This window comes from Ictalurus punctatus, chromosome 17 (genome assembly GCF_001660625.3).
Source record: "Ictalurus punctatus breed USDA103 chromosome 17, Coco_2.0, whole genome shotgun sequence".
Classification (NCBI taxonomy): Eukaryota; Metazoa; Chordata; class Actinopteri; order Siluriformes; family Ictaluridae; genus Ictalurus; species Ictalurus punctatus.
Genome location: NC_030432.2, coordinates 7778554 through 7803112, shown reverse-complemented (window position 1 = coordinate 7803112; position 24559 = coordinate 7778554). Strand labels below are relative to the sequence as shown.

At 36.6% G+C, this 24559-nt stretch overlaps 1 protein-coding gene and 1 long non-coding RNA gene across 2 annotated transcripts in view; one reads left to right on the top strand and one right to left on the bottom strand.

Annotated features, from left to right (window-relative positions):
• Positions 1-1139: 1139 nt before the first annotated feature.
• ubash3bb (ubiquitin associated and SH3 domain containing Bb) lies at positions 1140-24518 on the bottom strand. Its single transcript, XM_017491732.3, has 14 exons — positions 24263-24518; positions 10103-10156; positions 8651-8837; positions 7746-7944; positions 7046-7215; positions 6636-6844; positions 6026-6170; positions 5678-5798; positions 5467-5586; positions 5279-5371; positions 2547-2691; positions 2323-2429; positions 2127-2236; positions 1140-1801 (listed from the first exon to the last, which is right to left on the bottom strand). The coding sequence occupies exons 1-14, from the start codon at positions 24388-24390 to the stop codon at positions 1667-1669; spliced, it is 1923 nt and encodes a 640-aa protein (XP_017347221.1). The 5' UTR covers positions 24391-24518; the 3' UTR covers positions 1140-1666.
• The window catches only part of LOC128635257 (uncharacterized), a 38614-nt gene continuing 18748 nt past the window's right edge, over positions 4694-24559 (top strand). The window contains exon 1 of the long non-coding RNA XR_008398192.1: positions 4694-4912. This is a non-coding gene — a long non-coding RNA (uncharacterized LOC128635257). The remainder of the gene's footprint in view (positions 4913-24559) is intronic.

Here is a 24559-nt window from a genome sequence, read left to right as displayed (position 1 = left end):
CAGACCGGTCAGAGTGTCCATGCTGACCCTTGTCCACCACTTAAAGCACCTACAGTGGGCATGTGAGCATGAGAACAGGACCAGGGAGCAATGGAAAAAGGTGGCCTGTTACCTGGGTAAGACAGGTAGTAGTGGTAGCTCAGTGGTTAAGACGTTGGGCTACTCAGAAGGTCATGAGTTCAAACCCCAGCACTGCCAAGTAGTCACAGGGCCCTTGAGCAAGGCTCTTAACCATCAACTGCTCAGATGTATAAATGAGATAAATGCTCTGGATAACGGCGTCTGACAAATGCCATAAATGTAAATGTCAATAAATGGACCAGAAGAGAATGCACCAGGATGCACTATGGAAAGAAGGCAAACAGGCAGAGGGCAATCTTCTGCTGGGAAACCTTGAATCTTGGCATTCATCTGGATGTTACTTTGGCATGTACCAGCTACCTAAACATTATTGCAGACCAAGTACACCCGTTCACTTCACCTGCAGTGGTATGAGGCAGTGGCCTCTTTTAGCAGGATAATGTGCCCTGTCACACTGGTTTGAGGAACATGACAGAGTTCAAGGTGTTGTTTGGCCTCCAAATTCCCCAGATCTCAATCCGATCACGCATCTGTCGGATGTGCTGGACGATCAAGTCTGACCCACAGAGGCCCCACCTCGCAACTTACAGCTCTTAAAGGATCTGCTGCTAACATATTGGTGCCAGATACCACAACACGCCTTCAGAGGTCTCTTTGTTTAAATCGAAAAGTGCATTTGATTAAACCAGAGCACAACTTCTGATTTTGCTAATAAAGAAAATTCAATTGCTTTAAAATATACTCCAGGTTTTCAATAGCAAAACACAAAGAAACCAATGCAAACTTTTGCATTTAACTGTATATTCAATGAGGCACCAAATGATATAGGAAACTTAAAACTAGTAAAAAATAATTGTCTGGATTTTGCATGCAGACCGAACAAAACCATTGCATTAAAGGCATGCGCTCTTCTTGGTGTTCATCCAGCTGTCACATGTCAATGCAACTTTTCATCCAATAATGAAGGACAACAGGGTCCCTTTTCCCCTATAATTAACCAACATTTTAGCTAGCAAGACCTTATGCATATTTGTGCATTCAAAAGATTGTTAGGCTGCTTGTTAGTGAAGTGCCTTTATTTACTTACAGAAATTAAATGTAAATCACAAAGCAGTGCCTTAATACCATGTTATAGTTTGATCAAGTTAATATGCATAGCATGATTATCAAAAGTGCTAAGAGAGGTGCAGATATTACCCTCCCAATCATATTTTTGAGAGACCAAGGAACAATTTTACACAAAACATATTTAGTTTTTATCAGTTTTATGCTTCTGATCCCAAAGTCATGTCTGTAGACAGTCTGGGTGAATTATGCCATTTGTGCCATTGGTCTTGTGCCTCACCTATTAAGAGTGATTACCAATGCCCTGAGAATATCCTGAATCCAAAATAACCTTATCACATGTTTAAATAAAATACAACCATCAGTTTACTGTCCCTATTCCACTTGTAAACATAAAACATGATGTTAAATTCCCAGAGATTAATCACACAAGCACAAAAATGTTGATCTGCGTTCCAGTGCACCTAAGACAGCAGGATGCACAGCCCTCCAGAGTTGTTAGCAGAAAGGTCAGGGAATGTCATTCCTGCTGTAGAGTCTCTCTCCAGCTGAAGCTATGATTGGGTCCATGTGTGAGGGGGAGGATAGGTGGGTCTACCAGCTGCCACACACCAGTGTCTTGCTCTTCACATGCACATAAACCTAGATATGGAATCTGGTAAGATAAATTAACATTTTAATATTAGCATAATTTTGGTAGGAAAACAGGAATTTGGCTACAGTACACATCAAACAGGAAAATATGTCTATTAAAGGCAAGATTTGTCATGATCAAATAATCAGGCTGATCCCAAACCACCAAACAGGCAAGCAACACCACAAGAGTCAAATCAATTGTTTGGAATCGTGTGGGCATGTCTGACGCATCGTGCACCATGGGCTATTTTCTTAATTGATGTTCATAGATAGGTTGAGTTTAAAAAGGTTGTCAAAAGCTACAGATAGTATTCTGAAAGAAAGAAAAAAAGAAACATAAACACCTTCCTGACGACTTGGACAAACTCTTTGGCACTGTGTGGGGTGAGGCCTTGGAGCTGGCGGGTGCAGGCCTCTAGAGATGAAGCGTGGGCCACAATGAGAATGTTGTTTCCTATCAGCAGATAAACAAGCACGCTGAGCACTTGCTTGTAGCACAACCATAAACTGTTTAAGGAAGCACACTTATTTGGTACTTACCCTTATTTTTGCAGTCTGCCATAATGTCTTTGGTCACCCTGTAGCTGCGGCTCATGTAGGTGTCATAGGACTCAGACACATTTAGTTTAGTAATGGGTATATGAGGTCTGTGAATATATAAATATTTCCTTTGATGATTTATATTTGATTCTGATAGTAGTTTCATGGCATGTAGATATAAAAATACAGTACTATAAAATAATAATCAGGTGATTTGTTTGTACTTGTATGTTGTATCAACACTGAGATTGGCTGCAGCAAGGCCTATAGGTGATATCCATGCAGGTAAAGAATTTCCAGAGACCCATTTTGTCCATTCAAATAACCCCGGCTCCACTCGCATCCTCAACTTCGCTTCCTGCTTCATACCTGTACATGGAAAGGAACAACGAGGCCAAAATCATTGTACGTTGGAAAGGGGGTAAAAAGGGTTTTTTTGTGCATAGTCAAACTCTTTAATTTGATTACACACATTCAAAATGAGAATTTTCCATCATTTACTATATTTTAAAGGCATTCATGGATAAGTCAAAATATCATCCATCATTAAAAAAGGTATACAATAAGGTATATTGTATGTTAATGTAATCCTGACATGGTCTTACACTGGGCAACATTTTAGATTCCAAGTGTTAAAATAAAACCTATAGTGCCACCTTGAGGAACAATATTATGGGTTTATCTGTGGCGTGATGAGTACTTTTGCCTAGTTGCAAGGTTCTTTTATGTGCATTCATTAACACTTTTTTTTTTTCTTTCATTTTATTTCTTGCCAAGTCCATGTAATTATACATTTAGGCTATTACAGCTTCAGTTAACATGACAGTAGGTGGATTAACTCTTCTAAAATGACTCTAGGTGTGAATATGTGTATATGAATGTATGTGTGCACAGTTAAATGCATGGATTGACCCAGTATCCCTCGATAAACTCCAGATCCATCATGAACCTGAGGTGGTTACTGAAGATAAATGAAAAATTTATTGAAAGGACAATGCAGAAAATAAAGTGCAAAGTAGGCAAAAATAAATAGTGTTTTTGTTTGTTTGTTTTAACCTTTTACAACTGGAGTAATGTGCTCTGCTTGTTTGAAACTGGTTAGAAATCTTTCAGTAACATTTCAAATAAGTTTATTTTTTTGTGGAAAGTTCAATCAAGAGTTACAGTTACAGAAGTTAATCCTGCTTGTAATAAAAGCATGGATGCATTTCTCTAGGTCTTGTTGGTAAAATACAGTACATTATTGATTCTAGATGTGTTTTAAGACACAGGATGGCTGATTTGGTAAGATCTCAGTCTATTATAACACCAATTTTGTACTTGGTCTGTGGTTTTTAGGGACTACAGTGAAAAAGTATTTGCCTGTTTTCTTCTGTTTTTGTGTATATCTCATACTAAATTGTTTCAGGAATTAAAACAAAATCTAAGATAAAACAAAGGCAACCTGAGTAAACACAAAATACATTTTTTAAATGATAATGTTATTTATTGAAGCAAAAAAGTTTTCCAACATGAATAGGGAAACATGAATTCTGCTCTCTACCAGAAAGTCCTAAAGGAGAATGTCCGGTCTTCATTCTGTAAATTGAAACTCAAGCACAACCAGATTATGCAGCAAGACAATGATCCAAAGCATAGGAGTAAATCCTAGCCCTAGAAGTACGTGAAAGACTGATCTCCAGTTATTGGAAGCATTTGGTTGCAGTTATTGCTGCTAAAATCGGCACAACCAGATTTTAGGTTTAAGGGGGCAATTAGTTTTTCACATGGGTGATGGGTGTCAGATAAATTTCTTTGCTTAAATAAAAATTAATAAATAAAAAGACTATTGTGTGTTTACTCAGGTTGCCTTTGTTTTAAATTCGTTTCAAGATCTAAAACTATTTAGTATGAGATATACACAAAAACATAAGAAATCAAAGAAATACTTTTTCACAGCACTGTATGTGGACTATTTCCAAGCTGTACCTTTTTGCTGACAAATAGAATATTCTGTGTATTTGGAAACAAAGTGGAACAACTCTTGATTTATTTAATTAGTTATATTTTTTTTCCACAGTGACCCCAGACTTACAGACAAATCTACTGGGCCATAATCATTTGGTGAGACAGCAATATATATTTGAATATATATACCATAATTATGGTAAGTAATTTTTTTGTTGTGTAGGATTTGTCCTAATATCAAATGAAAGGGACTTGATCCTTGGAGGATTCATGCCAATGATGACAAAGTGACCCTGACCTTCAAAATACTATCTTAACAATTTAAGGACTGTTCCAGAATGTCCTACACTATTTTCTAAATTGGCTAGAAGTATTCTATAGTCAACTGTGTTAAAAGATGCATTATGACCTGTCACGAACCTCGAATTGGCACGGAAGCAGGAGCGGGCGGCAGGTGTAGAGCGTGGTATCGGGAAGTACAAGAAACGTAGTCGTAAGACAGGCAAAGGTCAAGCGATCGGACGAACAACACAAACGGGGTCAGGCAGAGAGCGTAGTCGAAACCGGAAACAAGGGTCGAGGATAACACGAAGACAAACTAACTAGAATGGCTTGGTATCGCAGAGAAACGAATTGACTGAGCGTATACTTCGCAGAGATTCTGGGTGAATGACTTCCCTAAGTACTAGCGGTGAGAGTGTGTGTGTGTGTGATTGGTGCCAGGTGTGTCTGATCAGAACTCTGGGGATGGTGAGCGCATGCGTGCATGAGAAGTGAGAGTTGCATCTTGGGAATTTGAGTTCTGATCTGACTGAGCTGTGACAATGACCCAGTAACCCCAGAGCTTATATTTGGCCTACTGACTGAAATTTGTCATAATATCCACATGTGTGACTATATATATTTTAATACAATAAATACATATTTGGTGGGTAAAATTGTGGTAGTTTTTTACAACACTGTATGCTGCAGTGGAAAAATGGATAAAAATGACTAATTAAACAATTACCTTTGAGAATCTCGTGGGCTGTTTGGACACAACGGAGACTGGGCGAGCAGTACACAAAGTCAATAATAGTATTATTCTCCAGTAATGCTTCACCTGCAACACACATTCAGACACTCAAAGCTTCTCTGAACTGTTTATGTAAAAAAACAAATAAAAAAAAAACTGTAGGACGAAAAGTTCCCACATACCCACAGTTCTGGCCTGTATTGCCCCAAACACTGTAATAGGAGCGTCCATGTCATAATCTCGCTTTCCACCCCATGCAGGCAGAAAAGGGGGCATGTTCAGGTTACTTCGCACATATCTGCCTGCAGAAAGACCAAATTAGACACTCTTTATCTATGGTATGTGTATGTGTGCTTGAGAGAGAGTTTGTGTGAGTGGTATAGGTCCCACTACCTTTGGCATCTGAGCACTGTGAGAGCCAGTGTTTCCCAAACACCACATCCATCCTCTCTCCATGACGACATACAAACAGGGTTCTTTTAGGGGCCTGAGAGTGACTGTTAACTCTGAGTACCTGCACCAACACAAAGCATTCAGCAGTCAAACTACACAGCTTCACTTTAATGTTTATTTACCTCAGTGCAAGAATCCTCTGCGAGCTTTCTTAATCTAAGATGAATTTGATAATACTATGCTTGGCTGTTGAAGAAATGTTAAATTATATGTGTGTATAGCATACAATACATTTAACATCATAATTATTATGTTATCTGATAGCAAGTGATTTAATAAAAATGGCACCTGCATAGGTTGGCAGACCACATTCATAATAGATGAGTCTCCAGCTTTTGAGTTATCTAGGCACTGAATGCTGAGCAGCCCATCCAATGATTTGCTCTCTTTGTTGCTTTTTTCTGAAGGCAAGGCACTGAAGAATGAGTGTGACCTGTGTATAATGAAAAACAGTAACCTTCCTCTGATTCTTAAACATGAGACAATACTACAACAGTGGAACAGTCATTGGATCTGAGATTATGTTTAGCTCTTTTTATATTGATAAAAGTAACAGATTTTTTTATCATACAAAACATCGATCCTAAGCTTGATTTACTGTAGGTGTAGAATTTCTGTGCGAATTCTCCCCTACGCCCACATGTATTTCGTTCAGGTTCTGCCCAAAAAACATGCCACTAGGAGGACTGGTTACACTAAACTGTGTGAATGAGTATGTGAGTGTGTGTGTGTGTGTGTGAATGAGTAAGTGAATGTCTCTCACATCATGCCCAGTGTTCCTGGAATAAGTTAAGGATTGACTGTAACCCTGACTGTAACCCTGAATGAATTACTTCTCTAAGTGAAATCATTTTATTCATTCCTATGTAGACAGATTGTGAGTGTTAAACATGCTCACCCATGGAAGACCCAAGTGTCACACTCATCAGCCCGACTAACATAATTTTCAGGAAGCAACCCAGAAAGCCCTGCGCTCAGAGAGGTGCCGTACACCCATCCCTCACTGGTGCTCATATGCTCCACTGGAGAGGTGAAAATAAAGTCCCCTGGTATCAGCTCCAGCTCATCTTCATTCTGGGGAATGTATGGGTACATCACCTTCAGAGTCTGGGAACAAAGAGAGAAGAGTGTTTAGACATATCCATATTTTGTTCAAGACATGGACTATGTATAGCTAGTATGTTACATCAACAGTTATTTAGCCCTGAATTGTGTAGGCTATTGTGTAATCTGGGTCTAATAAAACCAGAATGATGCAAACAGTCATTGAACGGTCTTTCACATTCAGGATTACTCTCCAAAACCTACCTCATGATTTGCAAATCTGATATCCCGCGAGAAGAGAACAGCAAGCCAATCACAACTGAGCTTGACTTCAATTCCTCTTGCCAATTTCTCCAAGGAAGCCAAATGGCTGCTTGGAAAGTTGTAGGCTAGAGTCACATGCAGCTGCTTCTTCTGTGGCTCCACTTGTACATCTGTAAGATGATGAGAAATTTCCATTAGCTCACATCCTTTCAAGCTCATTTCCTTTCAAATGTGGTGAAGTTGTACAGTGATCATTTAAATCAGTGAACAATTCATTATTATGTGATTCATCATGATGGTTATTTACAATGAGAAGTAATATTATTCAGTGTTTTGCAAGCAGCTAAATTTTAACCAGAAAAAAAAGTTAATGGGACTGGCCTTCTTCACAGGACTCTCAAGAACAGAGAACCATGGAAGGAGAGAAAGAGAGGGAAATAGAAATGTACAGGGCAAAAAAATGACTTTGATAATGTCTCAATAAATGTAACAGTTTTGAAAGAGGTGGGTGAGTCATAATGGGCTACCAAAGATCCCTGTAATGATTCAGCCATGAATTTCTCCAAACTGTTGCCTGATACATGTTATTCTGAATCGGTGCAACTTACTATAATTACAAATATAGACTAAGGTTGGTGATCCAGCAAATATAGACTGCTGGATGGTGTCTAATCAATTACTCTTTACACCCTAGTTCTACCTGCTTTAGTGGCAGCTTCTGTAGCAAAGTCGAAAGCAAATTTCTTCAGGGTATCAGCCACCTGCTCCTCGACGAAGAGGCCAATAAAATTGGAAGAGGTGTAGAGTTCTAAGGGCAAAGGGCTAGGGAAGCGGCCTCTCCACTGATTAACTGTGGACTGCAAAGCCCCACACAGAGCTTCCACCTTGCTGTCTGCACACTGGGGCAAGAGAGAAATATGAGAAATTATGAGCATACTCATGGTAATGGTCAACTACTCAAATGAACACCAGCAATCTAGAACCAAAATACTGTTAGAGGTATGTTATTCTAGCAACACAGTTTGTTTCTTTTTAGTACAATAGTATGAATGAGGCCATCACTTCTCCTCAAACTTGTGTTAGACATTCAGTGGATTTTTTGCAGAAATTCTGTGTTGGACTGGATATAATAGTAATATGCACTTAGGAACGAGGGGCAGAGAAAATGACATTCCCACATCAAAACATTTAAGCTGCCAATGATTTGTAAGTATGCCATTACAGTATATTTGCATGTAATGTTTGGTGTCATTTTGTTATTATGTGGTGATTTATATATATATATATATATTTATATATTATATATATATAAGCTGAAGTCCGATCACACATCCATTCATACCTTGGGTCAATTTATAGTCGCGGCATGCTTTTGGGAGTGGGAGGAAACTGGAGAACCCAGAGGGGACCCATATAGACATGAGGAGGACATACAAAACTACACAAAGAGAGTAACCTAAGCTGGGGATCAAACTGGGGCACCTGGAACTATCAGTTGTCAATGCTACCCACTACACCACCATGCCAACCTATATACATATAGCATGGAACAAAAATATTATCTCAAAGAAAAGGTATGAAAATAAACTACCATAAAAAGCTCACCATAAAGAACTGACAGAGCGTGATGTGAGGAAATATGTTGTGGGCTTTGTTCTTGCCACAGGTGAGGCGTGACTGCTGCCAGAAGTGAGACAGCTGGTTCTGAAGAGGGCCACTCGGCCGTAAGTACAGTACATATTCTCTGGGTAAGGGGTCGTCCAGAAAAGGGTCATCTACATGGGAGAAAAGCCTGCAGAGGGGAGATCAACAGATCACAAATCTCTCAAGTATCTTTACAGTATATTACAGAAAATTATAGTTATGGTACTACAGGTAACCCAAAGAATTTTAATTAATTCTCTCATATTTATTAATATTAATTACATATTATTATTATTAATTACACACACACACACACACACATATATATACATATATATATATATATATATATATATATATATATATATATATATATATATATATTATTAATTACATATTAATTCTCAATTTAGAGTTGCCAGTTGATCTGCTAGCAATTTTTGCATGAATCCAGAGGAAACTTACACAGACATGGGGAGTATATACACAATGCTGCTCAAGAGCATGCTAATGTCAGTTTCATTACATAAATCACAATAAACAGTAATACTGAAAGACCATGGCTCTAAATCCTCTCCTTCCACCACTGACAGTGAATAAGACTGGGACCAAGTGACACTGCTGTTTTTAATTGGCTGGAAGAGTGGCTACCACTTCTAATGGGCTTCTTATGCAATGTGCGCCAGGAAAGTGCAAGATACACATTCCAAATGACTTTAGAGTGGATATGTAACAACATTTTCAGAACGCAAAATCATAACGTGACATTCAAGGCATTTGACATACGAATGATCCATCATATTTTTCTGTAATTTTTTTTTGTCATTTTTACATGACAGAACAATATGTTTTAGCAGTTAGCATTATGTATTTTATCTATATTTTAGGGACCTCATGATTCAATCTGATTTTGATTCAGAGTACCAAGACAATTATTAATGCATTTAAATTTTTCTTTACAGTATAAACACTTTTTAAAATGCAAGTTTCAAAATGGTTCATATATATATATATATATATATATATATATATATATATATATATATATATATATATATATATATATATATATAATGCATTCAAGGGCAAAAACTCAACAATGAAATATGTAAGATCTTATAATTTACTTTTAGCCCTAATGTAAATGCATCAAAACACATTTCCTAGGCTTTTTGGATTAATGCAGGAAAACAGCATTGAATAAATACAAGTCATAAATGCACGTCTAAGGCTAAGGCTAGACTAAAGCAAGAACAGTGTTGTGCTATGATCCTCCTGGAGCGTTAAGACGGGACACAAATACAGTACTGCCAGTGGGAGGCAGCAGAACACAGTTGGAAGGAATCAATGTTGAGGGCGGTATGTATTTGGTATGACTGTTTACAGCATTAAGGAAATGAAAAAGGGTCTTACCAGTCACATGCAAGTTGTACATTCCGGCCTCCTGTAGAAACCAGTGCCTTTAACCTGCAATCAACAGGGATAGATGATGTGACAGCACGCCCAGTCAATGAACAGCAAAATAATCATTCACCATCTTTCATTCAAAGAGAATGGAAATGTTTGGTGTAAAATAAGCTGATGGTTTTTCTTTTTTTGCACTGTAGAACTATATTTATTTTCCACATTAATTTTCTGTCACACCACATTAATTCTGACCCCCTCAATGAACAGCATAAACAGTATAACACAAGGGAAAATATGAAGTACATTGATGTTTCTTTGGCATATTGTAACACTGTCTCTTTTTCTTGTTGCACATAGCTTATCATGAGAGGGGTTCGTGCTTGAGCTGACTAAAACCATGTGGGCGTACATGAAGCTACAGAGCTAAGAAGTGATACTCTGTGTTCCATGATGTGACTCACAATCACAAATACATGACATACTGGGGCTTGTATACAGTGTTTTAACATGACTGCTGACAAAATGGAGAACGTTTAACAGAAAGAGCTGTATGGTGGATAAAACACCGCTCTGATGATTTCATAAGAGTGTGTGGAAACAGTTAAGCTATGTGGGAGAGAAGATGAGTATACTGTTCCTTTGCATATTAAGGGTTTAAAAATAATAGAATTGCAAACGGTCTTCCTTGGTCACTTATTAGCATCTGATATAATAGAAGATCATATTTTTGTACATTTGGGGTAACAGTGAAACCAGCATAACATGTGAAACCCTTAGAAGGGGTTTACCTAATGTTAGAATACTGACAGCTAGGGTTTGCAAAGTAATATGCTATTCCATACCCCATGGAAAAATAAAGTAGACAATGGCAAACTTCAGTTGAATTGAGGGTTTTCAAGTGCAAGCCTTATTCTTTAGCTCCACCAAAAAAAAAAAAGCCCTATGTTCATACCAGGAAATAGTTTTAATACGTGTTCTTCACTTACCACAACTACATCTGCCTGAACTGCCTTGTGTCCAACAGGGACTTGTTTCGTGGTGGATGTTGTATATCTGGGATAATTAATGCCGTCTGACCTGATGCATGCTCACTAATGAGATAATTAGCAAAGAATGATTTGAGTCATGAGAAAGTGTGTCATATCCACCGCCCCAGTAAAATAACAAGGGTATGAGCTTTACAGCATATTTATAGCTGAACATTTATACTTCTTTTGCAGAATACTTTGGTGAAATGCTGGTAATGCTTGTAATATGGTAAAGCTTTTACATTAAGATTCCCTTAACTGACATTATTTAAGCATTATTTAACATGAACAAACTAAAATCGTGAACATTAATGAACCTTAAATAGCATTACTAAAGTAAAGTAGAACTCATATTAATTGATGCTTTTTTAAAAATAATAAAATAAATAAAACAAATAATCAATAAACAACTGTTCACTGGAAAAAATAAACCCAAATAAATAGCAAGTTCCAATATTTACACAACGTAAATCAAGTTCAGTAATTATCAACATTTAGGGGCATAATTTTTGCTAATTTAGGTGGACTTATATTTAGCAATGGATAGAATAAACACTAAGTGCAATTAACATTTACAAAATATGTCAAAGTGCAATTAACATTTACATTTATTATTTATGGTTTATTAGTGCTAAATGTAATACTTGTTAATTCTAATTAGTGCAGTACATAATGTTAGATAAGGGAACCTTAATGTAAAACATCATCATGTGCATATACACACTGCGTGAGTGCATTAAGACCTCAGGCTTGTGAGACAGGTGTCCAGAGATCTCTTTCACAGTGGTTTTATTAACTATTGAAGTGAAACCTCATAGTTTGCTACAACTTCCCCTTAAGGTCAGTCTACTAATGCCTCTGAAACGAAGACCTAAACAGAGTTAGGTAATTCTTCAACAGTAGCCCATCCAGACACTTTTAGCCTAGTGTAGAATAGATTCTTCACAGTGCCCAAAGACAGAGTTGACATTAGTAAAGAACACCACAGCCCATGTTACACTGAAAGATAGTGGTGTCATGTGTTAAAAACACTGGTATGCTACTTTTCATATGGCTAAATTAAGAAATGCAATTAAAACAGCTGTGAATCACCTGTTCCCTAAATTCAATATGGATGGATATGTGGCAAGCAACTTGTTTAATGTGCAGAAAAGGGGGGAAATTATTAAGCATGAAATGCACAATTACCAGAAGTTCAATTTAAGCATGAGGTTTCATCATGTGACAGTTACATCAGTAATTTCTCATTTTTAAGTACACCACAGTGGTACGCTAACCATAGTGCACTGACAGAAAGGCCACACTTCCTGATTACTCTGAGAACTCTCTTGCCTTGCTCACACTAAACACAGAAACATGAAATCAGATAAAAAGCACATGAAACTACAGTAAACACTGTTTAAAGGGTCATAATCAACCTCTACTGATAGTGTAGAAATAATTCACTTGAGTAAATATAAAAGTAATGATCAAGTCAATTACTCAAGTAAGAGTAAAATTGTATAAAGAAATATGATCTGGCTAGCTGATTTACCCAAATCTGTGAGGGTTTTAGTAGCTTGCTAGGCTCCTTAGCTAGCTAGAGCTAGTTATCTCATTTTACTTCATACATGTTTCTAGCTGCATAGTTAGTATAATATACTTAAGTATAATACAGAGGCTAGTAGTCTAGCTTACTCAGCTAGCAAATGGCTTATCTGTACATCTTTCTTTAGTTTGTATGCTAAGTTGTTAAATGCTGATATATACACAGGTTCCATCCATCCATCTTCTATACCGCTTATCCTCTTCAGTGTCACGGGGAACCTGGAGCCTATCCCAGGGAGCATGGGGAACAAGGCAGGGTACACCCTGGACAGGGTGCCAGTCCATCACAGGGCACAATCAAAGTAAAGGAAAGGAAAAATTTATATGCGCCAATTTATTTATTTATTTATTAAACCAATAAAGGGGAAACTGAAACCGTAACATCCTCTGATGCTGAGCAGGAAAACAAGGTGTGTAAATGTCTATATGAGTTCCAGTTTACGTGAACATGAAATGAGCAGAGCATGAGGAAAATAATGTACTTTGCATGGCACTGTAGCAGCTAAACCCATAGAATGATACCTTAGCTGTGCCTCCCATTGACTAGCGACACCAAACTAGCCTAGTTAGTAAAGTTTTATATTTTATCAGTCTGGTAGTCCTACAAACAGTGACAACACCCAAGGCAGGTTTTAGGATAAAAATACAACTTTTTCTAATCATGTCATAGATTGATGCATGCTAAAACTACTGAAAAAATCTATGAGTGTCACTTCACAGTGTATTTTTGTAGGTTTGATAGGTTTTGAAAGTAATGTGAAAGTAAAGTAATTAGTAATCTGATTACTTTTTACATGCAGTAATCAGTAAAGTAATCAGATTACAATTTTAAATTAGTAAATAGTCATCTGTAGTGGATTACTTTTTTTTTTTTGAGTAATTTACCCAACACTGCTGTGTACTGATCAGTTATGTGGCATATTTCTGTTCACACAAGAAGGTAAAAATGTTAAAGAAACTCGAATGATGCTCATACTCAAGTTTCTTTTAACTCATTTAGCACTGCTTGACTTTATACACACATACAAGTGAAATATATATAATCACACTATCCGGTGTCACCCAGATGAGGATGGGCTCCTTTTTGAGTCTGGTTCCTCACAAAGTTTCTTCCTTTTGTTACCTCTGGGATTTTTTCCTTGCCACCATTGCTTCTGGATTGCTCATTAGGGATGACTTTAAATTAAAATATTATATCCACATTTGTGTAAGGCTGCTTTGATACAATGTCCATTGTTAAACACGCTATACAAATAAAACCGAATTTAATTGAATTAAAAACTTGGGTTAGGAAGAATTCATCCACCACTATAAAAATAGATTAAATTCATTCAGTCATCTAGAGTTAAAATTTTTGTTAGAATAATTTACAGAGTCTTACCCTAATGTCAGACACTAAGGGTTTTGGATGTGGACACACACGTTCTTTTCGCAAATCTGGTTTGAGTATGAGCTGCATTCAAGCATTTGTCAGAGAATAAATGTAACTGGAGATTTTGGGTTAAGCAGACAGACAAATTCTCCAGAAATAAAGACTCCTGCCAATGTTTTTTTTTTTTACACACCAACATGGAGCTGTTGGTTATTAATTATATTTTGAATTCATACTGAAGTAACTACCATCAGCAATGTGGATTATCTATTTAAACTAGCAGGCTATTATGTGGCTAGCAAACATTAGCTATCAGGGCTTACACGTCTCCTTTCCTTACCTTGTTTGCTTATATTATTGAAGTGCAAAGTTTATTTGGTGCAATGATTTACACTAAATGATGCATAGTATTAACAGTAAAAGTTATAGCCATGTTACAGTTTTTATACACCAAAATACCACACAGGCTTCTGAAGTATTTGTAATGAATTTACTGTGTATTAGACACACCGTTAGCTTTGGGCAGCTGAGGCTGAGGATATTTGAATAAAATAAAATCCTAAAATCCTTGTCTTTGGCAAAGGTGAATAACAATATCCTTCAAAAGCAATGTACCATACATATACCTCTCATTATAAGGATTTGATTCCAAAACTAAGATTTCATTGTACATAATGTGATCATAAAGAGTGTCTATCATCATCAGAACCTGGCTGAACAGATGGTTGGAACCTTCACATAATTTGTCTCCATATGCAAGCCTCATTACAACCGTGCTCTACAGATGGAGGACATCAAGACGATTTCAATCCATATGCAAGCCTCTTGTGAACCACATGATTAAATTACTGCAATTGCACTTTGCATCTGTAGCATCAAAGTGTTATCATTTTAGATTTAACAAGGTGACAATTCAAATGTAACTAATTTAGCATCATCTGCTGGAGCTACGCTACACTAACTGACTGTTTGTTGGACACTTGGCTTTATACATATTTCAGTGTGCTATTAGAGCTTGCTGACCTTCACCCTACGTTTACGTTTATGTCTTTCCACCCCCACACAGCTGTCCATTTAGACGCTATCACACCATCTCCCCGCTACTCTTCAGAAGGGAAATCTCTCGGCATCAGGCCCAGCATCCTTATGCTTCCTGTTTATAATGATGTTTTATGATAAATCAAAGAGCAGTTCTATTTATAACCACACCACATACGCATCACATTAGGATTATATGTTATTTCTGGATATATACTTGGCAAAAAAAAGAAACATCCCTTTTTCAGGAGATTTTGTAAAATTTTGTAAATTTTTTTGTAAAATCCAAATAAGCTTTACAGATCTTTATTGGAAAGAGTTTAAATTATGTTTTTCATTTTTGTTCAGTGAACCATAAGCAATTATTGCACATGCACTTGTGGAACAGTCCTTTAGACACAAACAGTTTACAGGCGGTAGGCAATTAATATCATAGTTACAATTAGGACACTAAAGAGACCTTTCTACTGACTCTGAAAAACACCAGAAGAAAGCCTAGGGTGCCTGCTCACCTGCTAACCATTTGTCCCTCCAGACATGATCGAAAACTTACAAATGACTTGGTGGAAGAATGAGGTAACATCTCACAGCAAGAACTGACTAATCTGGTGCAGTCCATGAGGATGAGATGCACTGTAGATACTGACTGTTACTTTTGATATTGACCCCCACTTTGTTCAGGGACTCATTATTCCATTTCTGTTCATCAAATGTCTGTGAAACTTGTTCAGTTTATGTCTCAGTTGTTGAATATTTTTATGTTTATACAAATATTTACACATGTTAAGAAATTTGCTGGAAATAAAAGCAGTTGAATGTGAGAGGACATTTTTTTTTGCTGAATACACACATATATAATATATAAGACAAATAGTATAATGTTCTTCTGTTCCCAACTGTTCTATGAAATCAAAGTCATATTAATCTCAGAATTCAGAAATTCACAACTACACAACTACACTAGAGTACAGTATATCTGAAAGACTGTGCAGTCACAAAGTGTGAATAAATCTGCCCTCTGTACCATTATACTTTTTTTATTATACTTTTATATAATACTTTTATGTATTATACTTGGTTATCAGCACCAGCTATGTTTTCAAAAAACAAATAGCAAGCTTCCTTTCTTCCATTTCTGGACACAGATATGTATTATGCTGGAGGCTCTATGGCAGTACAGTTCCATCAAATGCAAACAAAAACCAAGTTGTGCCAAAGGGGTTTCCCTTCATAACTGTAATACGAGCTTATTGTAATGTTGCACTGGTAAAGTATGGTAGAGGTCAGTATAAGATTTCATTTGAGTACATATTTGATTTGATCAAGAACCATACTAAGACTGTGGGGCAGGGCTTTGCAGTTCATCCATTTTACTATATTAAAAAAAATCAACTTTTTGATTTCAAACAATACACAGTTGGTTAGAAATTATAATTTCAACTAAAATATGATGAGTAGCTTTTCTAAATTCAGCCCGAGTGGGCACTATTTATATGGCATTTCTTTTGTTTGGCAGATCGACACAAATCAGGTCTGCTCACAGAGATATTTCTTAGAATAGTGTATGAAATCTGCCAAGGAACATGGCAAAAGGTCTAAAAAATAAATAAAATAAAAAAAGAAAAAAGTTTTTTAAAGGAGAAGAAAAAGAAGAAATAAAAGAACATGCTTTGCTTTGTTCAGAGGCCTTGCTTACAATAAGAATGTGACAAGCTGCAAGAAAATACAACTAGTCTTTCCATTTAAAAATGATCTCAATTGTATCATTATTTAAAAGGCAAAAGGTCTAAACACAAATCTAAATCCATCAGGCTGAGAGTGTGCATCTCCCAGAGCTTGAGAGTGAGGCAGTGTAGCAGCAGGTTGGAAGGACATTTACTTTTGGATGCACGCTCTTTATTTGGCAAGGGCACAACAGACACAGATGGTGGACTCACTACTGAGAGGATACCCACACAAACTCTGGCGAATACATTCTCTACACTGATGGTGGTGAAGCAAACTGCAGAAAAAAATGCAGACTGCATGCCTTTACCAGAGCTTGTCAGTATATTGAGTGTTTTTTTTAACCCTGCTAAAATTGTCTCAGTTGCTTCTGGTGTCAGAGTGTAGTGCTGCATCGGATTCTGTTATTCTGAGATTACATATGATGGAGCATAGGCAGCAATGGGACTAGTGCAAACACATTTCCATTGGCTCAAGTACAGCCCATGATACAACAGCTGCTATGTCTGCCAAACATGCGTTTGAATCAGCAATTGAGTGAGGGGACAAGAGACGCACAGCTGTCCATCCAAAAACATGAACCATAACACCTGCAAACACAACTGTGACTGCTGCCCAGCCTACAGCTGGTCTCAAACAAGAAGTCATCAAAAGGCCAGTATACACCATTTAGTTCCAAAGAAAGGACAATAAAATAGCCAGACTTGGAGAAACACATAGATGATATGTTCACTTAATGAAATAAAAGCCAAGTAAAGTAAGCCATTTGCAGTGCTATGTGTATCATGTTTCATTATGGAAACTAACAGCAACATCTCAACTAAACCATAATGACAGCATGATCTCAATTTCACTCTGCTTGTAGAAAAATTATGCAACTTTTAGTCCTTGAGGCAAAAAATATTAATACAGGCAGAAGACTTGCTTTGAAACCTTATACATCTAAGTGAAAATACAATTAATTCTAAATAATAACCAAAAAGCTAATTAGATTTGCAGTAGTGAAAATGTAAGGGGAAATTCTCCTAAAGATGGTGAACACCAGATGGAGTAATGTGTTTTGATGTAACTCTAAATTCATTCAGTATTTTTCATAGATTCTACATCTGACTGATTAAGGAATATAAATTGCAAAAATGATTGTCCTAGACAGGTTCATCTTCAGTCTTGTAGAACCACTTAAGCCCTCAACTGTTTTATGCAGAACTCTACAGCTGAGTGTTTGCTTATCATAAGGGTTCTAAATTGAACCATTTTAGGAAGCTAAGAACCCTTGACTATACAAAGAACCCCTGAAGGATTGTACAATAAATGTAAAGTTTAAAGAAAACCAACTGAACGAGTGTCCTTTTGCTGAAAGCAAAGGCTCAGAGATTACAGGAGGCCCTCTGTTCATAAAACAAAGAGATCATAACTGTCTTTAAAACCAGCTGCAAGACTTTAGGCTCCCTCCCATGGCAAATGGTCTTGTGTCAAAAGAAGATTGAAAGACAGCACCTTGTGACTTGAACATTAGTCATGGGATGATGAGCACAGATGCTATGTGTCCTGGTGTTTCCACTCTACTGTGCATGCATTTAGTTATTAAGCACACAGTGATACTTCTGAATGTCTCTCATCAAACTGCAAAGTTATGTCTGGTTTGAACAAGTGAGAATTCTGAAAGTTCTCTTAAACAAATATGGGACATTCCATTTTCCTTTGGGTCGAACAATAAAATGGGCCAATATTTCAAAAATGAGACAGTGATAAGGGGTATTAATAACTTTCTGTGTTAAAGCTCAAAGGAAAACTCCACTCTGAAACATGTTTACAGTACTTGATATTTTTGTGATGTGAAGAGTTCTCAAACTAGGGATCGTGGCCCCATGTGGGGTCACTTGATTTACAAATGGGGGCACTAACCATAACACCTGATTTAGTGGTTATTTAGTGGTTGTCTGCTAGACTGATCTCTTAGGGGACATTCTGGTGTTTAACAGGTGAAAAAAAAATGTCAAACATAAGAGCAAGATCTTCTTCTCCTCACCACATTCCAGCAATGCTCAATGTCATATTAATGAGAAATCCAATACAGATTAGTAGAGAAAGCAAAGTTTTTGGCCTTATATAGCAATATAGCTATACAAAACAGTTGCACAGAGTAACAGCAGAGACTCTCCTCAGCTTGTTAGCGATCTACAATATGACAAGCATGATGCCATTGACTGTTGTATTAGGATCAAAGTTGAAGCCCTCGAACCTTCTTTGTTTAAGCAGAGTGTACAGATGAGGAGCTAAGAGAGCTGGACAGACTAAAGGACTGCTGCATCGCTCTCTTTAGTAGAGATAAAACAAGGGCTAAATCCCACTGGTGCCATTTTCAGCAGGTAGTCGAAAATGCATTGTGGGTAATGTAGGAAACTGTTAAGCAAAGTCAAACAAGTCTTTAGACAAACATGTCTAAAGAAGTTTAAACTAAAAAAGTCCATTCAGAATTGCATTATAAAAAATAAATCTAGGCTACTGAAGATCATATGTTAATTATAAAGATTAATGCAAGTTGTACAGGGTTTTTCCTTTAAGCCACAGGCTGCAAACACAAAGGACAATTTCCTAGAGCAATCAGAAGACATTCTTTTACTTCACGTTGACTTTTTCTTATCTGTTTCCTGATATTTAGGGATCAAATGAACTTTCTGGTAGGCAAGATTTCCTGGGCTAAAGTTAAAGACTCTGATGTAATGCCTACTATGATTCTCTCTGCCATACAAGAATTTGCTGTAAAGTGAGTCAGAATTCATGATGCATTTACTGACATGTCCTGAAAGCATGAGTTGACTTGGTTGTAAACGTAATAAAGAAAAAAGGAAGGGCCAAGATGTGTCTAAGCTAGCTACTGCAATGACCACAGCAAGATACTGTTCATTTTTCAAGAGTAATTCATTATAGGACTAAAACTCCTTTCGAGATGAATTTCTTTTAGTTCAGTGGGTGGAGTCAGACCTGATGTGAGATCCGCTCATGATGTCTTTCCATTGTTCTGAGACCAAACCGCCACATTTTCCTCCCGTTACATTTTTCCAACAGCACTCTGATCTTCTTATGAATCATACCACACAGCAGTACAATGTTTAACTTACAACTTAAACACTAGTAGTTTAGTTAATCTTTCATTTTTGCCCACTTAAAGCATGACGTTTCTGCCCATAAAACAGAATACAAGCAAATCTCTCTCTAAAAGATCTGCTCTGCTAATGCACTGTTAACATTTCACAATCGTTAACTCTAGCTAGAGTAGAAACGTGGCATGCTGGTAGCATAATTTTGTATATCCTACCATGCAGCTGTAAAAAAGCTATACAAAACGGAATCCATATTTGTTTAGTAGCATAAATTTATGATGATAAATAGAAACATCTACCACATTTGCCTGCACAAAACACAAAAAAGTTTCTAACCAAAACTTCAAAACTTTTCTCCCTTACTTTCTGAGAAGGGAGAAAGGATTCACTTAGAATTAATACCTCAGTTCTGTTGAAATATCAAATTAGATTAGTCAGAAGGTGCTAATTAATTAACTACAATGCCTGTAAAGATTTCTATAATGGCCTATATTAATGTTCTCATAAAAATAAGTTATTTTTTCTATTGTCACTTTACTGGGATTTGTATGGCAGGCAATCTACATAATAAACAGACTTTTAAAAAACATGGAACACATGGAAAAACAAAGGAATATGTATAATCAATCCACACTGAATTTCACTGAGTTTTTTGTGGTGATTTTTGCAGCCAATGCTTGATTTTGTTGCAGCTTTTTTTTTTAAAAGTGTGTTGCAAATTGTGGAGTTTTTTTTGTGGAAAACTACTTGAATTGGCAAAAATGCAACTGCACAAAATTGGACTTTCACAGTGATGTTTGTTTTAAATGACACCTTTTAGATCTACTCATGTTCGATACACATGAATCAAAGAGGGCTTTGACTGAATGCGTGTTGTGATGATGTCACATGACATTGCAAGCTCCTCCATATATTGCAGAGTTTGCTTAATTTTGCATTAATTTCTGTGATTACAAAATCCTGGAGGGACTGTCTAATAGTTGACATGGTGAATCATTTTGTAAGGAGACATTTATTTAAGAATTTGATAGGCATCTCCATTGTCAAGGCTTTTCTAACAGTCAGAGGTGAGGCTATTCTTATGGGTTTTCTGCCATGAGAAAGTCTAAGAAGGGAAGAATCTGCACTTTCTGATTTCTGTGTAACAAGCTGCATTTTTTCTGTTTTATTAACTTCAAGAGACTGTGAATTAACAACTGTTTATATCTGCTATAATGTAAGTGATAAGAGGAACTAATTTATTTAATGGAAGTTACACAACATTAAATGTGACCACAAACAGATAAACAGTACAATGTGTCATTCTTTAATTAATAAAAACATGTAATCATTGGCACATTGCTGTGGTATAGGAGGAATTAAATAGTTCATCAAGTGCTGTTATGGGGGGGAAAAAGGAACATTGAGGTGGGAATCACACCACCCAGTTGATGATTAATTATTATTATCCTATTACAGCATACCCCTTCATGTTTTATATGCATAATATATTCTCTCTCATGTAACTTGCCATAGTTCTGCCATATCTCACGGTCATGGACATTTTCAGCTGGGTAAAACTGGAATAGAAGGTGTTTCTGATCCCCTACAGTGCCAATAAAACAAGAAATGGGAGTTGGGTCAGCGTAACCACTTACTCCACTTTAGTTTTTTACAAAACAATAACCAAAAAACATTACATACCTAAAAAAGTATTAACACAACAAATAACATCTACAAACGTTGTGTGCTAGCCTATACCATGGAGTTTGTGATCCACATCGACATTTTCAGTTGGGCAAAACTGGAATAGAAGGCATTTCTGATCTCCTACAGTGCCAATATAACAAGAAATGGGACCTGGATTAGAGTCAACCACCCACTACACTTTTGCTTTTCCATAACAACAACCAAAGCATATTTTTTTCAAGCGTGGTGCAGATTACATCTCACTGAGTGGAAATACCTTGAATGTACTCAAATGTAGCTAGTATTTCCTATTATAAGAGTACAAGAAACCAAATAGAAGATTATTAAGCCTATTTCTAGCCTTTATGTAAAACTTATTTCAGGATAGAATTTCAAGATATGAAATATTCTTGTTCTATTGGCAGATAATTTTACTAGTTTTTAGCATTTATTTTTTAGAAAGATACAAAAGTATTTGCCAATAAAATAAGCAAATTTAAAGCTTTAAATGAGGAAAAATGTCTAGAAATAGGTTTAATAATTTTATATTTGGTTTATTGCACACTTATAATAGGAAATACTAAATAAATTGATTATATTTAAGATATCTTCACTTGCTAAGATGCCATTTGTTGCAGTGTGTCACTGGGTCACCTTTTGTACCTTTAATATGACCTTAATTAGGTTTTAGATTAATCTAACCTAGAGTAATTAGCTGTTGTTGGTTTTTTAAGTGGTACATCAGTGGTACATCTATCTACATTATTCTAAGGGTATATTATATCCACATATTCAAGTGAAAGATACATACTAAAGATACAAAAAAGTATCCTGAATAGTACCACCTCAGGGACAAGGATAAGTAGTTACTTTTATTTCCGAGAGTGTGTGCTATATATAGTATGTAATAAATATTGTAAATATTCACGACATTCTCCTATACAGCTGAACCTTTCCATTTACAAAATTCAAAATAAGTTGAATTGAGAATAGTGAAAATGTGCTTACTGTTTATTATTCTTGTTAGCAGTCTGTTATCACTTATCACATTTTGGTCACAATCTTTTTATGTATTTATTTATTTATATTTTTGGATAAACTGCATCTGCTGTATCGTATGTCTTCTCTTACGCTTTAGCAATATAAAGTCAACAGAATCTTTTTTCACTGTTTTTGTTCACTCATAACCACTGCGCTAAACTTAGCAACTTTAAAGAAGGCTTTAATCTCTAACCGCTTGACACGATAACATCATATCACATATCCCTGAAAATCTTGTTTCCTGAAATATACACTCAGCATCCACTTTATTAAGAACAGCTATATAACTGCACATTTATGCAATAATTCAGTCAGTCAATCTTGTGCCAATGCTTCATGCAAATACAGGTGAAGAGCTACAGTTAATGTTCACATCAATCATCAGAATGGGGGGAAATGTGATCTCAGTGATTTTGATCATGGTACTTCAGAAATGCACAATAGACACTAGAGTTTACACAGAATCTTGCATAAAAATTTAAACAAAATTTTTTTAAAAATAACATACAGTAAGTGGCAGTTCTGTGGATGGAAATGCATTGTTGAGGTCAAAGGAGAATGGTCAAACTGGTTCGAGCTGACAGGAAGGCAATGGTAACTCAATTAGCCACTCTTTACAATGGTAGTGAGCAGAAAGGCATCTCAAAACACATCAAACCTTGGACTACAAAAGCAGACGATCACATTGTGTCCCACTCTTGTCAGCCAAGAACAGCAATTTGAGGCTACAGTGTGCATGAGTTCACCAAAACCTGTACGAACACCTGCCGATGTTTTTCTAATCTTCAACTGTCACCATTAACTGAAGCTCTGCATGATTTTATGCACTGCACTGCTGCCAACTGATTTGCTGACAGGACAACTGCAAGAGTGTGCACATGTAAAGGTATTTCTATTAAAGTGGATGGTCAGTGTATGTAAGTTTATGTGTAAACTTATATAAACTTTATAAGCAAACTAACTAGAGTGGAAACACATTAAATCACAATATATTCCAGCACCATTAAATTTTACATGTGAATTCCGGTCCCCCTTAGAAAAGGAAAAATTGGATTCAATGTTCATTTACTATTGCATCCTATACTGTATACAATGTCATAAATACAGTGCATTATTTTTAATAACAGTGGGTGGAATTTTCTTGATTAGAAATTATATTCCAACAAACCTTCATATAAAAGTCCTTCTCTTCTTCACAGCATCTTCACAATTAAATAAATATTTTAATTCTAACAACAGCAGAAGACTAGATTTTTTGTGGTTTAATGAAGAATGCACCTTTTTTTTTTTGATGTAGACTTATTTGTGTAAACAAAGTTTGGAAGAAAAAAGTTCCAACGCAAAAACATCAAAACATCCTTGTAAGAAGATCAGCAATTGAGTGCATTGGACAGTGATGTGTTTTGTGTGTGTGTTTGAAAAAACAAACAAACAAAAAACAATCATCTGTAGTGTCGTTAATCTGTCATTATTTAGCAGCCATGAAAAGTAAAAGTTTATCAAATGTATAAACTTATAAGCACTTATACAGACATGAGAACCCCATAATGCAGGTACAATATAAAGACATTTCTCTACCGGACCGTTAGAGTCATGCACTTACGCTCTGTTGTGAGGGAAACCCATCGATAACAGCACGTCCAAATGCGAGCCGTGTTTAATAGCGTTGTGCCGCTGTGGCCGGAGTCTGCGTGGAATAATTTTGGAATAAATGTCTTCCTTCGCTGCCATGCCTTAGGATGCCAGTTCACTTGTATGTCGGGGGGATAAAACGGCAGAGACAGCTACAGAGAGAATTTCGAGTTCCGTGTGACCATGTTGGTCTCCCTCCTCCCCCGCTACTGAGGCGCAGCACACCGTTATACAGCCTCAATAAACCTAACACAACATACTACACCAC